The sequence below is a fragment of the Eptatretus burgeri genome, chromosome 2 (genome assembly GCF_056783735.1).
Source record: "Eptatretus burgeri isolate ZD-2024b chromosome 2, Ebu_testis_v1, whole genome shotgun sequence".
NCBI lineage: Eukaryota > Metazoa > Chordata > Myxini > Myxiniformes > Myxinidae > Eptatretus > Eptatretus burgeri.
The window spans coordinates 128,677,733-128,697,088 of NC_140962.1; the positions used below are offsets into that span (position 1 = coordinate 128,677,733).

General features: G+C 40.0%; 1 protein-coding gene across 1 annotated transcript; it reads right to left on the minus strand.

Annotated features, from left to right (window-relative positions):
• Nucleotides 1-12,346: 12,346 nt before the first annotated feature.
• On the minus strand, nt 12,347-19,020 carry LOC147033087 (beta-2 adrenergic receptor-like). The gene is made up of 2 exons (XM_085859081.1): nt 18,262-19,020; nt 12,347-14,864 (listed from the first exon to the last, which is right to left on the minus strand). Exons 1-2 carry the CDS (start codon nt 18,883-18,885, stop codon nt 14,493-14,495), a joined length of 996 nt encoding a protein of 331 aa, XP_085715207.1. The 5' UTR covers nt 18,886-19,020; the 3' UTR covers nt 12,347-14,492.
• Between the last annotated feature and the right edge of the window lie 336 nt (nt 19,021-19,356).

Here is a 19,356-nt window from a genome sequence, read left to right on the forward strand (position 1 = left end):
CGCCTGTCATGAGGAACAAAATATTCACACATATAACATCATAGGTCACATGGTTTGGCAGCCATATTGGATTTACCCTCAAACCTATAAAAAATACACCACTGAAAAGAAGTCCTGGCAAGGGTCTGCAAATCTCTGATTGCTCTTTTTCTTGTTTATTTGGCATGAGGGTGGTGTACTTTGAATGTACCGCTTCCTGTTTGTTTTCTTGTTTGTCCCGGCGATATCTCAGCTATCCTTTGATCAAGGAAGCTGAAATTTGGAGGCAAAAGTTAAGATTTCCTTTGAAAAAATGTTATTTTAAATTTTTTTATGAATCAATTAATTGCTCAATTACTTAATTATTATCGATTTATTAATTACTTAATTATTTTGTTTTTCATCCTGACAATATCTCAAGCACCTTTTGAGCTTGGAACCTGATATTTGGACATGACAGTCACCAAGTGATTTGGCTATAAAGAGTATTTTTGATTTATCATTTGTACCTATTTACCTCAGAAGTACATTTGTACATATTATAAACTAAGTATCATTTGTACACATTCACTCACAAGTACACCGCTTTGGTGTGTACACCGAAGTACACCGCAGCATTGCCCCGTGCCTTTGGCACCCCGACAATGTCATGCACTGGAGGACTTATTTATTTATTTTGCAATAAGATGGTGTACTTTGAATGTACCGCTCCTTGTTTTTGTTTATCATTGTCATTTGGCAAGGTGTCTCATTTAAAGATTACTTTCATGTAAATATGTTTCATTATCAATAGCAATTGCCTGAACAAAAATGACTGAAAATGTTCTTTTTTAATGGTGGATATTTTTCAGGTGGAGAAACTAAACAAACATGCCTCCAAATCAATATCAAGCAATGACCGGAGGGCATTGAAGACCCTCGCTCTCATTTTGGGTGTTTTCATCATTTGTTGGTTTCCTTTCTTCACCATATATCCCATCCTAAGCTTTTGTCAAAAATGCATCACAGACAACCAGTTCTATATTATCATCTGGGTTGGTTATATCAATTCTGCCTGTAATCCCTTACTCTATACTCGGAGTCCAGATTTTATGGCAGCTTACACACGTTTATTCCGTGTCACTTTGGCAAGGAACACCTAAAAGGAAAGCCTCAAAAGTGGGGATTAAACAAAACAAAGGGATTACAATGATGGGACATTTTATTTCCACAAAAGAAAGCCTCCCCTTCATGTTTTTCGTATCTATAAATTAGCATTACATAATGGAAATTTGAGGTAGTTCATTGTAATTGTATGGTCACCATAGATGATTCGATGTGCAGTTAAAGATAACCATAGAAATGCAAATGTCCATTTAGAATTACAATACACCACAAAAATACAAATGTCCATTTGGAATGACACACCATGAAAATACAAATGTCCATTTGGAATTTCTGCCGCCGATTCCCCAACATTGCTCGCTCCACTGTCTCAGTTCCCTTATCCTCCCCAGCATCTCCAGGATGCACGTGTTATTCCAGTAACCCCCTCCCACGTAAACTTATAAAATCCAGGGTGACTGCACACCTCGACCTTTTTATTCCTCACTTCTCCAGTCTATGGAACCAGCTTGCAGAGAGTGTTCCAGCTTACTCTTCGATCCAAGGTTTGAAGCAGGCAGTGCACTGCCACCTCATGCCACCCCCCCACCCCCCCAATCCTGACACATGATCTTCATTAACCTTTCTTAACCCAACTCTTACTTTCCTGTTTGTTGTCCCCTTGCCAGTTGTGCCCAATAGTTGCCTCGCTCACCCACTGTAAAATTAATCTTGCTCTTCCATGAGCCTTGTGCTTGTGGAAAAAAGTATAAGTAACTAGATAACCTGTGAACCCTTTGGGTTTCTGTTGTCACAGCAGTTGATGAAATAAATCATTTCAAGAAAATAAAAAGATAGCTCCAGCGAACTATACCACTGAGGTTGTTTACATTGATCAAATACTCCAGAAGAGTACTTGACTGAATCGGGAATTGATTATTTAATAATTTTTTCGTTGCCCGATTTGAATGAAACTTGATACTGCACACCGCAGGGGAATGGTGAGTAAGGTGGCCCCAAAATGTTTGCGCTATCGTGTACCGTTTTGGCTGTATTTCGGGAACATACATACAAGATGAGAGTTTTAGTAATATACTAGATGACCCGTGAACCCGTTGGGTTCCTGTTGTGACAGTGGTTGATGAAAAAAAACCATTTCAACAAAAAAAACAGATAGCTCCAGTGAACTATACCACTGAGGTTGTTTGCATTGATTAAATTCTCCCGAAGAGGACTTGACTGAATCGGGAATTTATTTTTTCATGATTTTTTTCATTGCCCAATTTGAACGAAACTTGATACTGCACACTGCATGAGAATGGTGAGTAAGGTGGCCCTAAAATTTTTGCGCTATCGTGTACTGTTTTGGCTGTATTTTGGGAACATACATACATACATACATACAAGATGTGAGTTTTAGTAATATATAGATAGAATGGTTAATCCAGACAGAATGAAGAGATTTTCAGTGGCAGATGAAGTCATGCGTCAGTGTGAGGAGATGTTCTCCATACAATTAAGATTGATTGCTCCTCGTATCTGAAGAATTGGTTGCTATTCACATAAGATATGGGAACCACCTGGTCAGCTTGTATATAGTGTAGAAACTGCTGCCCAGATTGCAACCACACTAAAATAGGAAGCAATATAACCTGGTGTCAAGGAACATTCAATAAGACTAGACCAATTGCTGCCAGGCAATCATGACAGGCATTTGGATTTTAGGCAGGGTGCAGCAATAAGTTGCCAACTATTTTGCGAAAGACAGCATGAATATCTCATTTCCAGACCACTCCAATATGCCACGCTCATAGCTATAGTATTTGCTCTGCCTCATTCCGCATTCGCGACACTCATACCTTTGCTATTTGCTCCGTTGTGCTCCATTCGCCTTCGTAGTCCAGAAGTTAGATGTTCATACAACTCCCACAGACTAAAAATCTCAGTTCTGGCCTCTGGCCCAATCTTACCCTTGCCCCATCAAAAGGTGAAACGACAAAATGTCATTAAAAGGTAAAAGGACATATGGCTATATTATTTACTTGCAGAGGTTGATTCCCCAACATATAAACCAAAGTGCATCGTTGTATCATTTGTGGTTCTAAATATATCAACAACCAAAGTTGTCCGGGTCTTTTTGGAACACTCTGTACATATCATATTTTGTGTCCTAATGAGGGTTGGTCCGCCAACTTGAAATTTGAACAGGATTTTCATATCAGCTCACTGAATTTAAGCACCAATTATTTTTGAGGTCAACCTAAGCCAAAAGGTCAAATAGGCCAAATTTCTGAAAGCCTCAATCTTCATCTGATTGTCTTGAAGTTTGTAGAGGATTTGCACATTTGGACATTGACTTCAACGACCAATTATTTTTGAGGTCAACAAAAGCCAAAATGTCAACATAGACGGAATTTCTAAAATTGTCAATTTTCATCTGATTGGCTTGAAATTTGAAGAAGATTTGTAAATTTGGTCATTGAATTCAACTACAAATTATTTTTGAGGCCAATATCGGCCAAAAGGTCAGCATAGGCCGAAATTTCTAAAATTGTCACTTTTCTTCCGATTGACTTTAAATTTGAACAGGAATTTCAGATCAGGACACTGAATTCAACCACCAATTCTTTTTGATGTCAACATAGCCTAAAAGGTCAACATAGCCCAAATTTCTAAAATTGTCAATTTTCATTCAATGGACTCGAAATTTGAACAGTATTTTCATGTCACCTCACTGAATTCAAGCACCATTTTTTTGAGATCAACAAAATCTAAAAAGTCAACATTAGCCAAATTTCTGAAATCCTCAATTTTCATCCGATTGCCTTGAAATTTGAACTGGATTTTCATTAAAATGGCCATCATGTGTCACGTGGTCTGGCAGCTACATTGGAACGAAGGGAAAAAAACTTTGAAAATACTCAGAAGAGAAACCACTTTTTTTTGTTCTTTCTTTTTGTATACATTGTCGAGGATCATATGAGAGTGAACATACAATATGCAGCAAGGGGGGCATGAGACAAGAGGGCTGGGAGAATGAAGGACAAAACAGTGAGGAACAGAGCCATTAGGAGATCTGTGGAAGGGAGAGGAATGTGGCAGGGAACACGGTGTATACAAGATGGATATTACATGGACATTCAGGAAGGAAAGCAGGGAATTTGAAGGAGGTAGGTTTGGGGTGCATTAACGGGGGTAGAAAAGGTCGAGGTTTTCGATGGGCGAAGATAAGGGTTGGTGGTGAACAACTGTTTTGAAGGCCTGGAGGGAAAAATGGGATTGAACAGAGTGTGGGAGATGATTCCAAAGGCAGGAAAAAAGAGGAATGAAAGAGTGAAGGTGAGCAGTGATTCGTGATTTTGGTAGTTTTACCAGAAGGGGGTTGTTAACGGACCTTGAGCGCCCTGGGGAAATATGGTGGGGACATATCACAGATAGAGTAGAGGAGGCGAGACCAGAGAGGAGACTGTAGAAGACAGAAAGGCCACCAACCTGCCTGCGGTGAGAAAGTGAGAGGCCCAAAGACTCAGCCTCACTGCGGGAGATACCAATAATCCAAAACGCCTTGGTTTCCACAGCGTGAAGCCGAGAAAGGTGAGAGGCAGGAACACCAGCCCAGTGGGAAGAGCAGTACTCTATCAGGCTGCAGACGAAAGATTTGTAAGTGGTCAGAAGCTCAGGTGGGCCGAGGAAGGACTTTGCCCGATGGAGGATTCCCAGTCGGCGAATGGCTTTGGAGGCCAGGTTGGAAATCTTGTTTTCCCAGGAAAGATCATGGTCGATAGTGAGACCCAGAAGCTTGAAAAAATGACTTCTTCCAGAGGATTGTAGATAGAGTATATGGGGGTGGGGGGGGTATTGTAAACAGTGCTTTCGAAGAGACATCGTGAGTGTGTGAGATAGATCTGTCAGCATTGAAAGACATGTTCCACGTGTTGGACCAGCTTGTGATTTTATCCTGATCTGCAAAGAGTGAAGAAGCTGTGGCTTGCCAGTCTGAGGGATGACAGACAACATGATGACAGATGACAACAGAGGGGAGAGTCATCAGCAAAAAGATAAAGAGGATTTTCTAGAGAGTTGGAGAGATCATTGATGAAAAACAGAAAATGAACAGGGCCAAGAACGCTGCCTTGAGAAACTCCAGCCTGAACAGGAAGAGGGGATGAGAGAACTCCATTTAGGACCACATATTGGCTGTGCAGGAGATGAAGCCTGTGAGCCAAGAGTGTATATGGCCTTGCTTAACATAGGAAGAGAGTTTGGTGAGCAGGGCAGGGTGCCAGACTGTGTCAAAAGCATGCGATATGTCTAGGAATATGGCTCTGATCTCATGTTTTGCATTGAGTAACTCCATCCATTGTTGGGAGAGCAGAAGCAGCATATCCATGGTAGAGTGATCTGGTCTGAAACCAAATTGATGGTTGGAAAACAAGCCATTGGAGAAGAGGAAGGATTTGATGTCTGAAGTGATGATGGGTTCCATAATCTCGCTGATGATTGGGAGAAGGCTGATTGGTCTGTAGTTGCAGGGATCTATTTTTGCACCTTTTTATGCAGGGCGGTAATGTTTGCTGATTTCCAAGCAGATGGCAGATGACCTTGAGCAAATGATAGGGTGAATAGAACAGAGAGAGGGTGAGCAAGAGCAGAGGAGCAGGTTTTTAGGACACGTGGGCTGATGCCGTCTGGACCGGTTGCAGAATCCGAGTCGAGGTTTAACAGCAAACTCTCCACTTTGTCAGAAGAAAAGGACACAGAGTCCAGGGACAGTTGGGTGCGACTGGGTAAGGTGGGTCCAGAAAGCGATGGGTTTCGGATAGAATATTTCGAAGCAAACACCGAGTTTAGGCATTCAGCCTTTTCACATGCGGTGTCAGCAGTAAGGTCATTTGAGTTAAGGGAGGGATGGAGGGGGAACATACACCAGAAACAGATTTGATTAGATGCCACCAGGATTTGGAGGAGGGAGAAAGGTTTGAGAGTTCAGACTTGAGATGAGAAAGATGTTGTTTTCTGGCTCTCCTGAGGGTAGACACACACTTTTTCTGAGCATTATGGAAGGAACTGAGATTACCCTCAGTTGGGTTTACTTTCCATGAGGCAAAGGCAAGTTGTTTCAGGACAACTGCCTCACCACAAGCTTCAACCAAGGGCGGGAGGTAGGGTAGGACAACTGAAGACGAGAGGGGATAAATCTGTGCATGAGGGAGAGCGAGTTTCTTTGAAAGAAATCCTAGGATGAGTCGATGTTGGAGAAAGTAGAGATGGGAGACCAGTCTATAAGTTTGAAGGCTGCTTGAGGACCCTGCCAGTTGGCCTGAGTGAAATGTCAGACTCGACAGCACTGAGGTGGTTCTCTCATAACAGCCAGAGAGATGTTTACTTTGACAAGCACATGGTCAGAAGAACCGATTGGTGCGGAGAAAGAACAGCATATATTTTCAGGGAAATTTGTAAAAATCAGATCCAGAAGCAACGGAGGACCATTGATTGAGATCCGGGTCGGGAAGTTGACCGATTGAGTCAGTCCCAATGAATCGCAGAAGTCTTTTGCTGAGGTGCCATGACAGGTGAGAGAGGTACCCACACCCAGACAACTGGCATGATAACAATTGAAGTCACCACATATGAGGAAGAGTGAGTTTGGATGAGAGGATAGAAGTTCGTCCATGTTTTCGGATAGTGAGGTGTAAATTGAGTCATCACTGTTTGGTGGACGGAGCAGCACACATATAAACATGAGGTGGGAGTGGAGGGGAAGCTGAAGACAGAGGTATTCCTGGGGGTGTGGGGGAGTGAGGGCAGTGCATGTAGAGTGAGGAATAGAGTCTTTGATTAAGAGAGCAACTCCTCCACCAGGTTGAGGCTCAGGTTTGTCATTCCGGAGGAGGGAGTAACCAGGGAGAGATACTAGGGAGTCTCCAATGTCTTGAGGGAGGAAAGCTTATTTTAGGCAGATTATGTCTCGTTTGTCAGTTGTAACCTGTATGGAAAGATCTGTCAGGTTTGTGCAAAGGCCCCGGATATTTGAGGTCCGCACTGTTAATGAAGAGGGAGGAGAAGAGGCTTTGGGTGCAGGGGAGGAGAGGGTAGGGGGTGGGTAGGACAAGGGAGGAGGGTAGATAAGGAGAGTTGTTGAAAGAGTGTGGGGGATTGCAGAATAGCTTGGGGTGGTGACTGGATGAGGAGGAGAAATCTGTGGTGGTGGTGGTGCTAGGTTGACTAGCTAGTTAACTAGCTCTGTGGTGCTAGGTTGAGGTAGAGTGGAGAGTAATAAGAGAAGGAGCAGAAGGCAGTTGAGGATTTTAGGAGGTCGAGTGATGAGATGGAGTCTAGAGGGCAGGGGAAGGAGGTAGCTTTGTGGGGGGGCAACTTTGACAAAGGTGAGTGAGAGGGGTGAATGGTGGGAGAAGGGCTACTGGGGAGAGTTGAGGGAGAAAGGTGAGGGGTAGTTTTTGAGAAAGGTGAGAGGGAAACTTGGAGGGGGAAGAATGTGATGGTTGCTTTGATAGTGAGGGTGAAAATGGTGAATTGGCACTGAAGTAAGAAGAAAATGATGATTGAAGAAAAAGTGAACATGCAAAGCAAAATATATATTTTTTTAATTCAGAAATGTGACTAAAGACATTTCTTGAGGGATGCAATGAGGGCAAATTAAGAGAATGGAGAGAAGAAACTTTTTACATTTGGATTTTTTTAGACAAGGTATGAAGGAAAGATCTAATTGAGAGCAGTTTGTTGAAATAGAAGAAGAGTCGTGAATTATGATACATTAATGAGAACCACACATGTGAAAGAGTAAGATGAAGCATTATAAGAGATGGTTTTTATTATTATTTTTTTAATGGAGATTGCATAAGATTAGGTGAAGTAAAGTTTCCTGGGGGGGTGGGGGGGTTTTTAAGAGAGTGGATAAGATCGTGAAGATCTTTACAGATAAGATCATACATGAAGAAAAGATCGTGAATGGTGAATTTGGGTCGGCAAACGCAAAGGGTGGAAACAGATCACGTGGTTATGGGAGGTGATGTGGAACTCTTAGTATTCAAGGTAACTCTTATTATTCAATGTAGGTCTTAATATTCAACGTCCACTCAAGGTAAAGTACAATTCAATCAGAGAATATTTATTGCGCGTGATACCACGGAGCAAAGGAGTATCGATATATAACATACAATTGTCTCCACAAAATCAGAGTTACAGAAATCATCTATACTGTATATATATATATATATATATATATATATATATATATATATATATATATATATATATATATATATATATATATATATATATATATATATATATATATATATAATGCCGAAGGGAAAGTGGGGGAAAGTTAAGGGGGCTGAGGAGAAGAACAGAGAAAACAAGAGGAGGAGGAGAGTTGGGTCATAACGACCCATATCTGACCTTGACCTGGCCAGTTTTCACATGAGAAAAGCAAGGCAAGGGTACAACTGTAAGCAAAACAATTCTGGACAGATTCAGGCTGTTCACATTACACAGATCTTTAAAAAGCCCTGTCAAGGGATGGCAGGTACCTCAATTAGAAATCTAACAGAGAGAGAAGAGGAAACGGGAGGGAAGACAGGGGACAAAAGCAGCAGCAGGAAGGAAGAGCAAAGCAAGAGAAGATACAAGTTCCAATAAAATACATTTGATTAAAATATGTTTGATTTATAGGTTCCAATTGATGAGTTACAGAGAAATGAATACATGTCAGTAATTGAAACAGTAATTGACAGGTGCAATAATTAAGGGAAACAGGTGTAATTGTAATTGACTACAATTTGTATGCATTGAGTAAGCAGATTAATCATCGAACTACCATATTAAAAAGAAGTCTGCTTCAACAGAGATATAGAGGTAAAAGTGAATTTATTTATTATTATTATTATTATTATTATTATTATTATTATTATTATTATTCTTAAAATTAAGGATTGTGTAAGATTCGGAAAAGGAAAGGTTGAAGTAAAATCGCGCAGGTGTATGGTGAATTTGAATCGGTAAACACAGAGTGAAGCTGATGGATCAAAGAAAAGTACCAGGAAGACGGTAGAGAGAGACACGTGGTATCAGGAGGTGTATAGTTAGGAAGGATACAATGGAAATAATTATATTTATTTAGTTTTTAATGGATTTTTGAAGATTACATAAGATTGGAGAATGGAAGGATGTAGGAAGAAATTGTGAAGGAAATGGTGAGAGTGGTTCAGCTCAAATAGAAGAAAGATGGTGTGCTGGCAGAAAGATGAAGAAGGATAGGTACTCGTGGATATGCAGGGAGAAAGGGTTGTTGTTGTTTTTTTGTTTTTTTTTATTAAAGACAAGAAACAGAGTGTGTATTTGGGAGGGATAAACGGGGGGTGTTGGGAAAAGTGGGGAAAATAGGAATTGATGGTAATATGGAGAGAATGCAAATAAAACGATTGTATACCAAGATGGGAAGGACAGGTAAACCCCAAGGAGCCCAATAACACAAGGTCGACGCAAACTCACAAAATAGCACAATTTTTGAAAATAAAACCGAACTAGGAACACACAGTAAACATGTAGGTGAGATAATAAACAGTTAAAATGTGACAAATAACAACCGGAAACTTAACTTTGAGAAAGTCGGCAGAGACCCCTGAGAGAAGTTGCCGTTGATACAAACCCAGAACTGGAAGCTGACAAGGCTTCAGCGATAAATGCAAAATTTAACCAATTGATCAACTACCCATTGGAAATGTGGTTTGATAAAGGTGACATCATCGGTCACATGGTCTGGCAGCCAAATTGGATCAAAGAAAAAAATCCTTAACAAACAAGAGTTGGCTCACACCGAGTCCTTCATAGGACTGGGTGGGTATGTATTCTCTGAATACCATCTAGTTGATGTCAGTAATTACCTATAACTATAAAAGCTGTCCACATTTCTTTTTCTCACAAAGTTTTTTCTTTGCCATTTTTCTCAGAGATGACCAAACAGAACTTTGTTAACTTTCAGAGGTTCATCAGTGAGTGTCAGGGAGTTTTAGGGAAAAAAATGTAATTTGGAAAAAAAATAGTGCCTAAGCCTTTGTTTCCTAAGCCTAACGTGAAAGGTAATAATAAATGATCCCCAGCCCCATTCCTTCGTGGATGTAGTGAAGTGTTTTTGTCTCACCACAAAAAAAAAGAAAAAAAATCAAAAATTGATTTCTTCAATATGCCAATAGGATTAGAACAGCAACACACAATGCTGGGTACCCCAGTAATTGTGCATAAAATAACCTTAAAATCTCCTCTCTGTTCAAGTCATATTATTTATAAGTCCAGGAAACTGTATCAAAAATAACATCAATTCTAAAAGACTCACTTGTCTATCTTTTTGTAAAATCTTTTTTTAAATGAGATTTCCATTTATGAATTTTAAGAATATCACCCACTTTAAATTTTGGCTTTCTCAGGTTAATCTTTTTCATATTCGAATATTGTAAATTGTTTTGATCGTTTTACTTTTGTTGAGGAATGTACATGACATTGTGAGTGTGTACACATCCTGGAATAATATAAACCCATTTCTGATGTCCTAATTCAGGGGATGTTATTAAAAAGTCTTTCTCTCAAAGTACAATTAAAATGCTCAGTTGAAACTGCCTTTCCTTCATTATAAGTACTGTATAATGTAAGAGTATTATCTCAAAGAAAAATTGATAAATATACTGAAATAAAACTCTGTTACTTCATCATTCCATCGTTCATTTTGCTTCCTTTTGCTTTTCTTAAATTTTTTTTTTATAAAAGCATCCATAAGACTAACACTTTCTTTGTTTTTCAAAATAACCACCTATGCATATATCTGGATTTAAATTGATCATGGTTAGAGCATGAGTTCATAAGTTTTTTAGTTTAATTATGTTGCTTGACCACATCTTATTAACTACTTTTGAATAAACCTCCTTTCTTTTCCACTTTGTAATTATTACCTTCACCACTGAAGGTGGGCAGAGGTTATGTTTTTCACATGTTTGTTTGTCTGTCTGTGTGTGAGCAGGATATCTCGAAAAGTTAAGGATGGATTTGGCCAAAATTTGGTGGACAGGTTGGGTGTGGGAGAAGGATGAATTGTTTAGATTTGGGGGAAGATCCGAATCTGGATCCAGACACTGGAATTTTTATAGTGAGTCTTCACTATTCAGAGATAGCCTAGCCAAAAATGATGCAGGGCACAATATCTAGAAAAAGTTATGGATGGATTTGGATGACTGCAAGCTGGACTTAAAGTCAGCAACAACTGGATGGGTTATATGTTATGAGGGGAGAGGTGTTGGGGAGGGGGGGTGGGCAATCCTGAAGGGGTGCATTGTATGCCTTGGTGTACTGTTACAGATCAATAATATATACCACATATTTGGAAACGGTGTAAAGGTATATACTATGTTAAAAGGCAACTCAAATTAAATAAGTATTGTGGTTACTGTGTGAAGGCACTCGTGCAGCTGCAGGCTGTCAGGCTGGGCACTAAAGAGTGTAGAAGTAATGGACTGTCAAGGTTACTGATAAGAAGGAGGAGCTGAAGAAATCACTCTGTACAAAGCTGTGTTTAGGCTAATTCATCCGAGTACTGTCCAATGCATACTCCCATTTGAAAGAGAAACAGACTGAGAGAAAGAGTTATTATGGAGAGTCTTTGAAGACACAATGGCATGCAGATACCTCAACTCTGAGTGACCATGTATCACACGACCATAAAATAGCCAACCAAGTGTCAAAATTTTGGGGAGGACACGATGTGACCTGTGAGAGAAGGAACAGCTGCAGCATGTCCTGTGGCCAAGTTCATTTTACAAAACGGCTCAAACAGAAAAGAGGGTATTTAGAGTGTTGCATGCTCACCACGACTGGTGCTGCAACTCCCAATCCCTGACTCAAGAATCAGCTGCATCGCTGCAGATGCTGGTCGATCTTATCTGCTGGCCGGTTGGGTTCTCGATGAACCCACCGCTTTGCTGGTGTCTTGGAGACAACATCCAAGCAGGCAATTCCTCTCTGGTCATTACAGAAAACGCAAAGGGCCTGTGTTCTCCCTCTCACTCCACAGCACTGTCGGTCTACATTGTGGTCCGTAAATGCAAGTAGTGGACTCAGATTTATCTGTTTGCATCGGTGATGTGAAGATTACCCTCTGGGGACTTGCAGCGCGACTGGCCGGTCAGTCTTCAACCTGTGCACACTCAACGGGGCAAGTCTGCTTCGCTTTGAACGTGACCACAAGTGACTTTGACATCAATTCGTATCCTTCTGGGGTTTTTATTAAGAACTGGGTAAATGAGATAAGTTGCCGACTTGAAAGTCATGACTTGATTCAAAACTGCATTGAAGCCTGTTATGTGTGTAACTTTGGGGAGCTTTAAAAGCATTGAGTGTTTCTCTTAAAAATAATTGTTATGGGAAGCTATTCAATGATATTAGTGTTTGAAAGGTAGACAGTAGGGAATAATAAATTACTTATTAAATATATTTCTGTTTCATATGCCTGGTATGGTGGGCTTGGGATCCTCGAGTCCTGAGTTCAAATCCTGCTTAGCTGTTGAGTTAATACCAGGTGGGGATGACTCTGCCTGTCATCCTTCTGAGGTTGGCAAAATGAGTGCCAGCTTGCTGGTATCCTGTGTCGGAGTAGCGACCTGTTCAGGATTGTGTCAAATAGCCAAGGAGACTGCTTAAGCAGCACCAACACTCTGCACAGAGTGTGGTCCCAATGGTTGGTTGGTTGGTTGGTTCTGTTTCATGTCATGCATTGGTTTCACCTGTTAAACAATAGATATAAGCTTTGCTGCCATGCTACCCCCTCTGGGTAATTGGTGCACTTGCATTGGTGTTTGGAGAAAGCGCATAATAATACCTGCAAAATAATAAATGAAATTAAATGAAAAACTTGGTGGACAGGTTGAATGTTTTTCAAGGACAAATTGATTTGATTTGGGAGAAGATCCAGATCCGGATAAGAAGATTTAATTTTTTTTTTTAAGTGATTCCTCACAATTGGGAGATTGGGAGAAAATGATATACAGCACTGTATTTCAAAAAGTTGTGAACGGTTTACGACAAAACTTGGTGGATGAGTTGGGTGGGTTACAACAATAAACCAATTGCATTTTAGTTAAAGTCCGAATGTAGATCTGGCCTATCAGTGGGATACTAAATGTAAACTGTTCAGCCTGGTGGAGGTATGCACTCGACTGAGTGCCGTTATAGTTGGTTAAGTAATTCATCAGCTAAGTGTATTTTTGTTTGCTCCTAATTCTTAGCATTTGCATCAATGACATCACTAGAGTTTACTTTTTTGGAGGATTACCAAGCCCAAGACTTAATCACTTATCTTTTTTTATTCTTTTTTGGCATTTTGTTTTCAATGGAAAGAGGTCGACAGAATTTTAAGTCACAACAGGAGTCAGACAGCGATGCCTGATGTCTCCACTACTGTTTCTACTTGTATTGGACTGAGTATTAAGGAAGACGACACAGCATGCCAGATATAAAATAGACTAAGCTCAAGATCACCATTTGGAGTTGCTCAGCTTTGCAGATGACATCTGTTTCATATCAGACACCAAGCAAAGTATGCAAGAGAAATTATATAGACTCCATGAGTGTGGCCTGCAAGTAGGATCAACTGGATGTAATCTATCTCAGGAAAATTTAAATTCCTACTCATAATTACTGCTCCCTTATCACATGCCTTTATGAATTCTTCATGAACCCCTCTATCCTGCTCTTCCCTATATCAAGAAACCTATAGCAACACCCTCTCAGTATCATACTATTCCTCCAATCCCTACTCTCTCTAATCTAGTCATGCTGGTGACTGTCAGCTTGCCATATATGAGAATAGGGTTGCATGTGTCATGTCATTGAGTGGGAGCTCAGGGTTCATTGTTGATGGTGGATTGAGCTCCTTGATTATGGAGGCTGTTCAATTCGTGTGCTGAAGTGAGTGTTGGAGAGGCAATTTTATGCCAATATCCAAAAATCAGAGACTGATTGCACTGTAATAGCAAGTGGAAATCGTACGTGATGGATCTCGTGGCTTGTGAGTCAAGAGCTGTGAGAGTTGCTTCAACTTTAAACACATCAGTCCTATTTTGAAGTTGTGAAGTTTTGATTAAGGATGAGCAGCCAAATCCTTCACTGAATTACAGTGGTGGCTGCATTCCCACATGGAATTTTGAGGTGCTCACTTCCACAGGATTAGTCATTTGGTTACATTTACACATTAATATTGAAATTATCCTTTTTTTTGCTTTTGCAATTCCGTTGCAGTTGGCCTGGCCCTGAAGACTTGTTTTGCAATTAATATTTACACCAGTTTTAATGGATTCCTTGCTTTACGAAGGATAATATTCGAATTGTATTTACATGTATGAACAGAAAAGAGCAGTTGAACTTCACTACAAAGCTGGTCTCGATTTTCTCAACAACCGCAATTTTCCAGCGTCACAGCAAAGCAGACGTCTGTATGCCGCCATGAACTCTGGATTTCGGGAATAGAGAAGGGGGTTAAATATTGAATTAATATAACCCAACCATAAAAAGACAAGATTATAAAAACCATCCAAACAGAATCCACATAATGCCTGTGTGGGATTGATAATGAAGAAAGGTAACCAGCAGAACAAAAATACACCCATAATGAGACTTAGGGTTTTCAAAGCTCTTCTCTCTTTTGCAGATATTATGTGTCTGATCTGGTTCTTCTCTGCACCTCGCACACCTCCACCAACTCTTTCCTCCCCCAACTCATTCAAATTCATCTTTTGTGCCTGAAAAGGAAACAACAGGTGACGTCTTTTCTGAGAGTATCGAAAAAGCAACACAATCTTACTCATCGGCAGGTCTGCATCAGCTAGTGTATAAACTCAAGCTGTCATCAAGTCATAACATTGAGAAAACCCTTTTGACAATTGCAAATGACAGTGATCTCATAGGAAGATGCTAAGGTAGCCCACTTTCCTTTGAACTGACAAATCCAAATTTGATTCTCAACCTGACGATAAATTGTCAGAGTATTGTCTCAAAATGTGTGCTGTCCTTCAGACTGGACATTAATCTGGGGACCCATCTACCAGTAGTCATTCCTTTTGAACAAAAATTACGCCACACAATTCATGCATACTATGACTTGTTGTAGTTCTGGTGGTTTAACACAACACCTTGCCCTCAATTAATAAATAAGGATGCCAAAGTAGGTCATGACAGCCTTCCTTCAAATGTAAGAAGGTACACCATGATGATAAATACCAGTTGATACGTTTCTTCAGTTGACTTAGCAGAAATAATTATTTAATATTCTTTTTTCAATAAACTAGACAATATCAGATGAAGAAATAAATAAATTTAAATTAAATTAAAACAATAATTTAACGAAGATAAAAATATATTATTGTTGTTGTTATTATTATTATTATTACGAGAGAGCATCCCTGCCTTCCAGGTAGGAGTACCCGTGTCGGTCCACCTTCAGTGAGCAATATGCTGTGGCAGTCTTGGAAATGCACTTGATAGTTTTTGAAAGGAATTTTATTGATCACAAATGTAATTTAATTGCTTTTTATTGATCACAATGTATTATTATTATATTGATCACATCACAACATGTTAAAAAAAATTTTGTTGATCGCAACAAAGCAAAATTTTTGTTGGTGACAAGAATGACCGCTTAGTGTCCAGGGAGTCAAAGAAACATAAAATTATCAAGGACAGCAACATAATCAAAATAGTAATCACCAGGATTAGTCATGAGGTGAGGAAAGCACGTGATGAAGACGCCATACCGCATTCACCAATATAGCACCATAATCACCAATACTGTGATCACCACTGTGAGAGGTGGGGTAACACGAGGTGAGGAATGTGTGTGATTTGCTGCAACACTTAGATGGACCTTTATTTGCCAACGTTGTTTGCTGAGGAGGATCGACGCGATAACAATAGAAAAGCACTAGAAGAGCACTCGGTAGGGCACATGCCTCCGCTACATAATGCCAGATCCATGAGAACATATCTGGCCCAAGCCATTTTTGAAATATCGTGCAAGGTATCGTTTTTGGCCCTATCTCTCAATGTTGAAGAATCACTTACAAAGATGATCAGATCCGGATCCGAATCCGGATTCGGTTCTTCACCAAAATTGAAGCAATTCTTCCCTGTCACACACCCAACCTGTCCACAAAATTTCGGCTGGATCCGATTACAAGTTTTTGAAATATCTTGCACACAAACAAACAGAAAGGGGTGAAAACATAACCTCCTTCACCTTCAGTGGCGGAGGTAATAACGATGCTGGGAAAAAAAGGTCACACCCAATTGGTCAATGTCGCGGCCAATCGATGATTGAAGGGAAAAATGGTCACACCCATTTGGTCAGTGCTGCGACCATTCAACGAGTGAACAATGATGCTGAGGAAAACGGTCACATCCATTTGGTCAGTTCCGTGACCAATCGGCGAGTGAAGGGAACAACAGGCACAACAAATTGGACAGTGCTGCATCAGTGATGAGTGAATATGGTGACACAACTTCTATTTATTATAGTGGATAATACTCATCTTAAAATCCTCAATCACAACAATCATGAAACTTAAACTAATTATATCAGTCATTATTGAGTCTTCTGAAGAGTAACACCTCAAGTTAAAATAACGAACCATAAAACACCTCCACATTTCACACTTTTGAAACTGGATTAACGATAGATATACTGTGCAGACATAGAAACTGTTGTTTTTCTGACTGTCTCAATAAACATGTTTAAAATTTGGCAAGGATACCTGCACAACCCATTTTGACAGGCAATGTATAATTTTCACATTCACCAGTGAATGAATGCCTGACATATGGCTGAACGTCACTTTCGAAAGACCTTGGATAAGCATCAAGATGACATTTTATCATCAGTTCAGGAATCCAACTTAGTTAAAATAAAATAAAGAGGAATCCAACTTTGGCAGTTTAAAACTGACTTCTGTGCATTAGTTTTTGATTTGCTTTTCTATTTTTTTTCTTTTTCTTTTTAAACTCGACAGCACTTCCAGAACTTACAAAAGCAAATTATGGCAAAAGGTGTCAAGCTCTCTGGATCATGACATTAAATCCAGCACATGATAACCTTTTCCTTCAACAGTAATAAGCATATTTACTTTCTTTATTCAATTCCCATGAAAACATGTTATCAAAACATAATTTTAAACGCCAAACAAAACTCAGGCATGCAACTTCCACCTTCCTTTGATGTGTTAGCGTTAACACCAAAGACAGACAACTTTCTCCCAGCCAGCTGGTCTGAGCACACCATACACTTCAACTAAAATCACTGATGTCACACTCTCCGTTATATCTCGCAGACTTTGCATGCAGGGCACCCCCTTCTTATCAGATGTTCCATCCACGGTACCTTTCAAAAAACTCACAACAGTCAGCAGATTCTGAAGCATTCATTTAAGTCCAACTATAGCAACCTGAAGTTCTTCTGAAAATCCTCTCAAAGGGAGATGCAATTTAGGAATTACATATTGAATTGACTATTGTGAATGAGCAAAATTAATGATCTACACCCAAGCACCATGGGCTTTGGATTCAATTAAGATGCCAAAACCCATGTTCATGAGGCTTTATCAAATCTGAAAAAGATTAATGCACATTTAAATTTTTAACATCTGCTAATTGGGCAATATTGTTTGAATGCTTCATTCGTTGAATTTTTCTGGGGCCCACCCCACAACAAGGTGGAAATAATTGTGGCCGTTGAATTATAAAAAGGATGATAATAATAACAACAATAGTGCAAGTTATAACATTGAGGAAATGCACAGACGTGGACACACAAACACCGATTATTTTTTTCATCTCGACAATTGATTTTGACGTAATTGTTTTCATCTGCAGCCTGTGGCTGCTGGCTGCATCATTTCTGGAAGCAGAGCTGAAACCGCTGATGCAGTGCCCCTGTTACCAATAAGCTGGTATTCATTTTTCCCACCTCGGAAGGATGACAGGCTGAGTCAACCCACCTGGTGTTGTTTCAACAGAACGACAGGAGCTCCAACTCAAGACCTTAAGATTTTAAACCAGCCACCTTAACCGATAAGCCAACACCAGGTTTATTCTTTTGATAAAATCGCGATTACAATGAAAGTATGGAAAACCAAAACACATTCTTACCTGCCGAGTGGCTTCTTTCAACACCTGTGAGTAGACGAAGATCATCAATGCAGCCGGCAGGTGGAAGGAGATAATGCTCGAGATTACAGCATACTCTTTAGAAGGTTCAAAACTACAGCAGTTTGGGTTTTCGTAGCAAACCAAGGCTTCAGGACTTTTTGAGCGGTACCAGTTGAATTGAACAGGAAAGAAGGTCATCGTGATGGATAGGATCCAAACAGCAAGTACGGCGCATGTTGCCCGACAGCGTGTAACGAGGGAAGGGTATCTCAGTGGCCTCGTGATGGCGATGTAACGGTCGATGGCGATCACACACAGACTGTTGATGCTCGCAGTTACACTTGTGACATCCATTATGATCCTAAAGTTGCAAACCTGACGTCCGAAGGGCCACTTATCTATTCTTGTTAAAGGCATAACCACTGTCCCGATGAGCAAGTCGGAGCAAACGAGCGAGGAAATAAAAATGCTCATCACGCCATGCATGAGCTGTTGGTAGCAAACTATAGTGACTAGAACGAGAAAATTTCCACCAATGGTGAGAGTGACGATGAGCGATAATATGATATTATACGAAGTAACGTACCAGCCAGAAGGATCCACTGTTTGGTTTCCCAAAGCCATTGCTTCAACATTTGCTTTTATGTATTTACTATTATCATAATCACTTGGTTTGATTTTTCCTCCAAATTCACAAAAACCTTGAAATATTTATTGGAATCTATAACATGAAAACACGAACTACAATAACAACTTTGTTGATCCGTAACACTGCAATAAATTCTCTCACACACATACTATATACAAATAAATATATACCGATATACCAGAAAATCTACAGAGTGTTGCCGGGCAATGCCGGGTCCCTCCTCCCACCTCACCTCCCTCTGGACCAACAGCCCTTCCCCGTGAAAGATGGTGGTTTATGTGTTTATAAGTTATGAATTGTGAAAAAATGACTGTTTAAAACCTCGAGTAAGGTTGATCGTGGTAATAATAATAAAAAAAATGTAATCCCATGATGTGTCGAGATGTAAAGTGGCATTATCCCTCTCCCATCATCAGATCGGTATATGCCAGTGAGATGATGAAGGC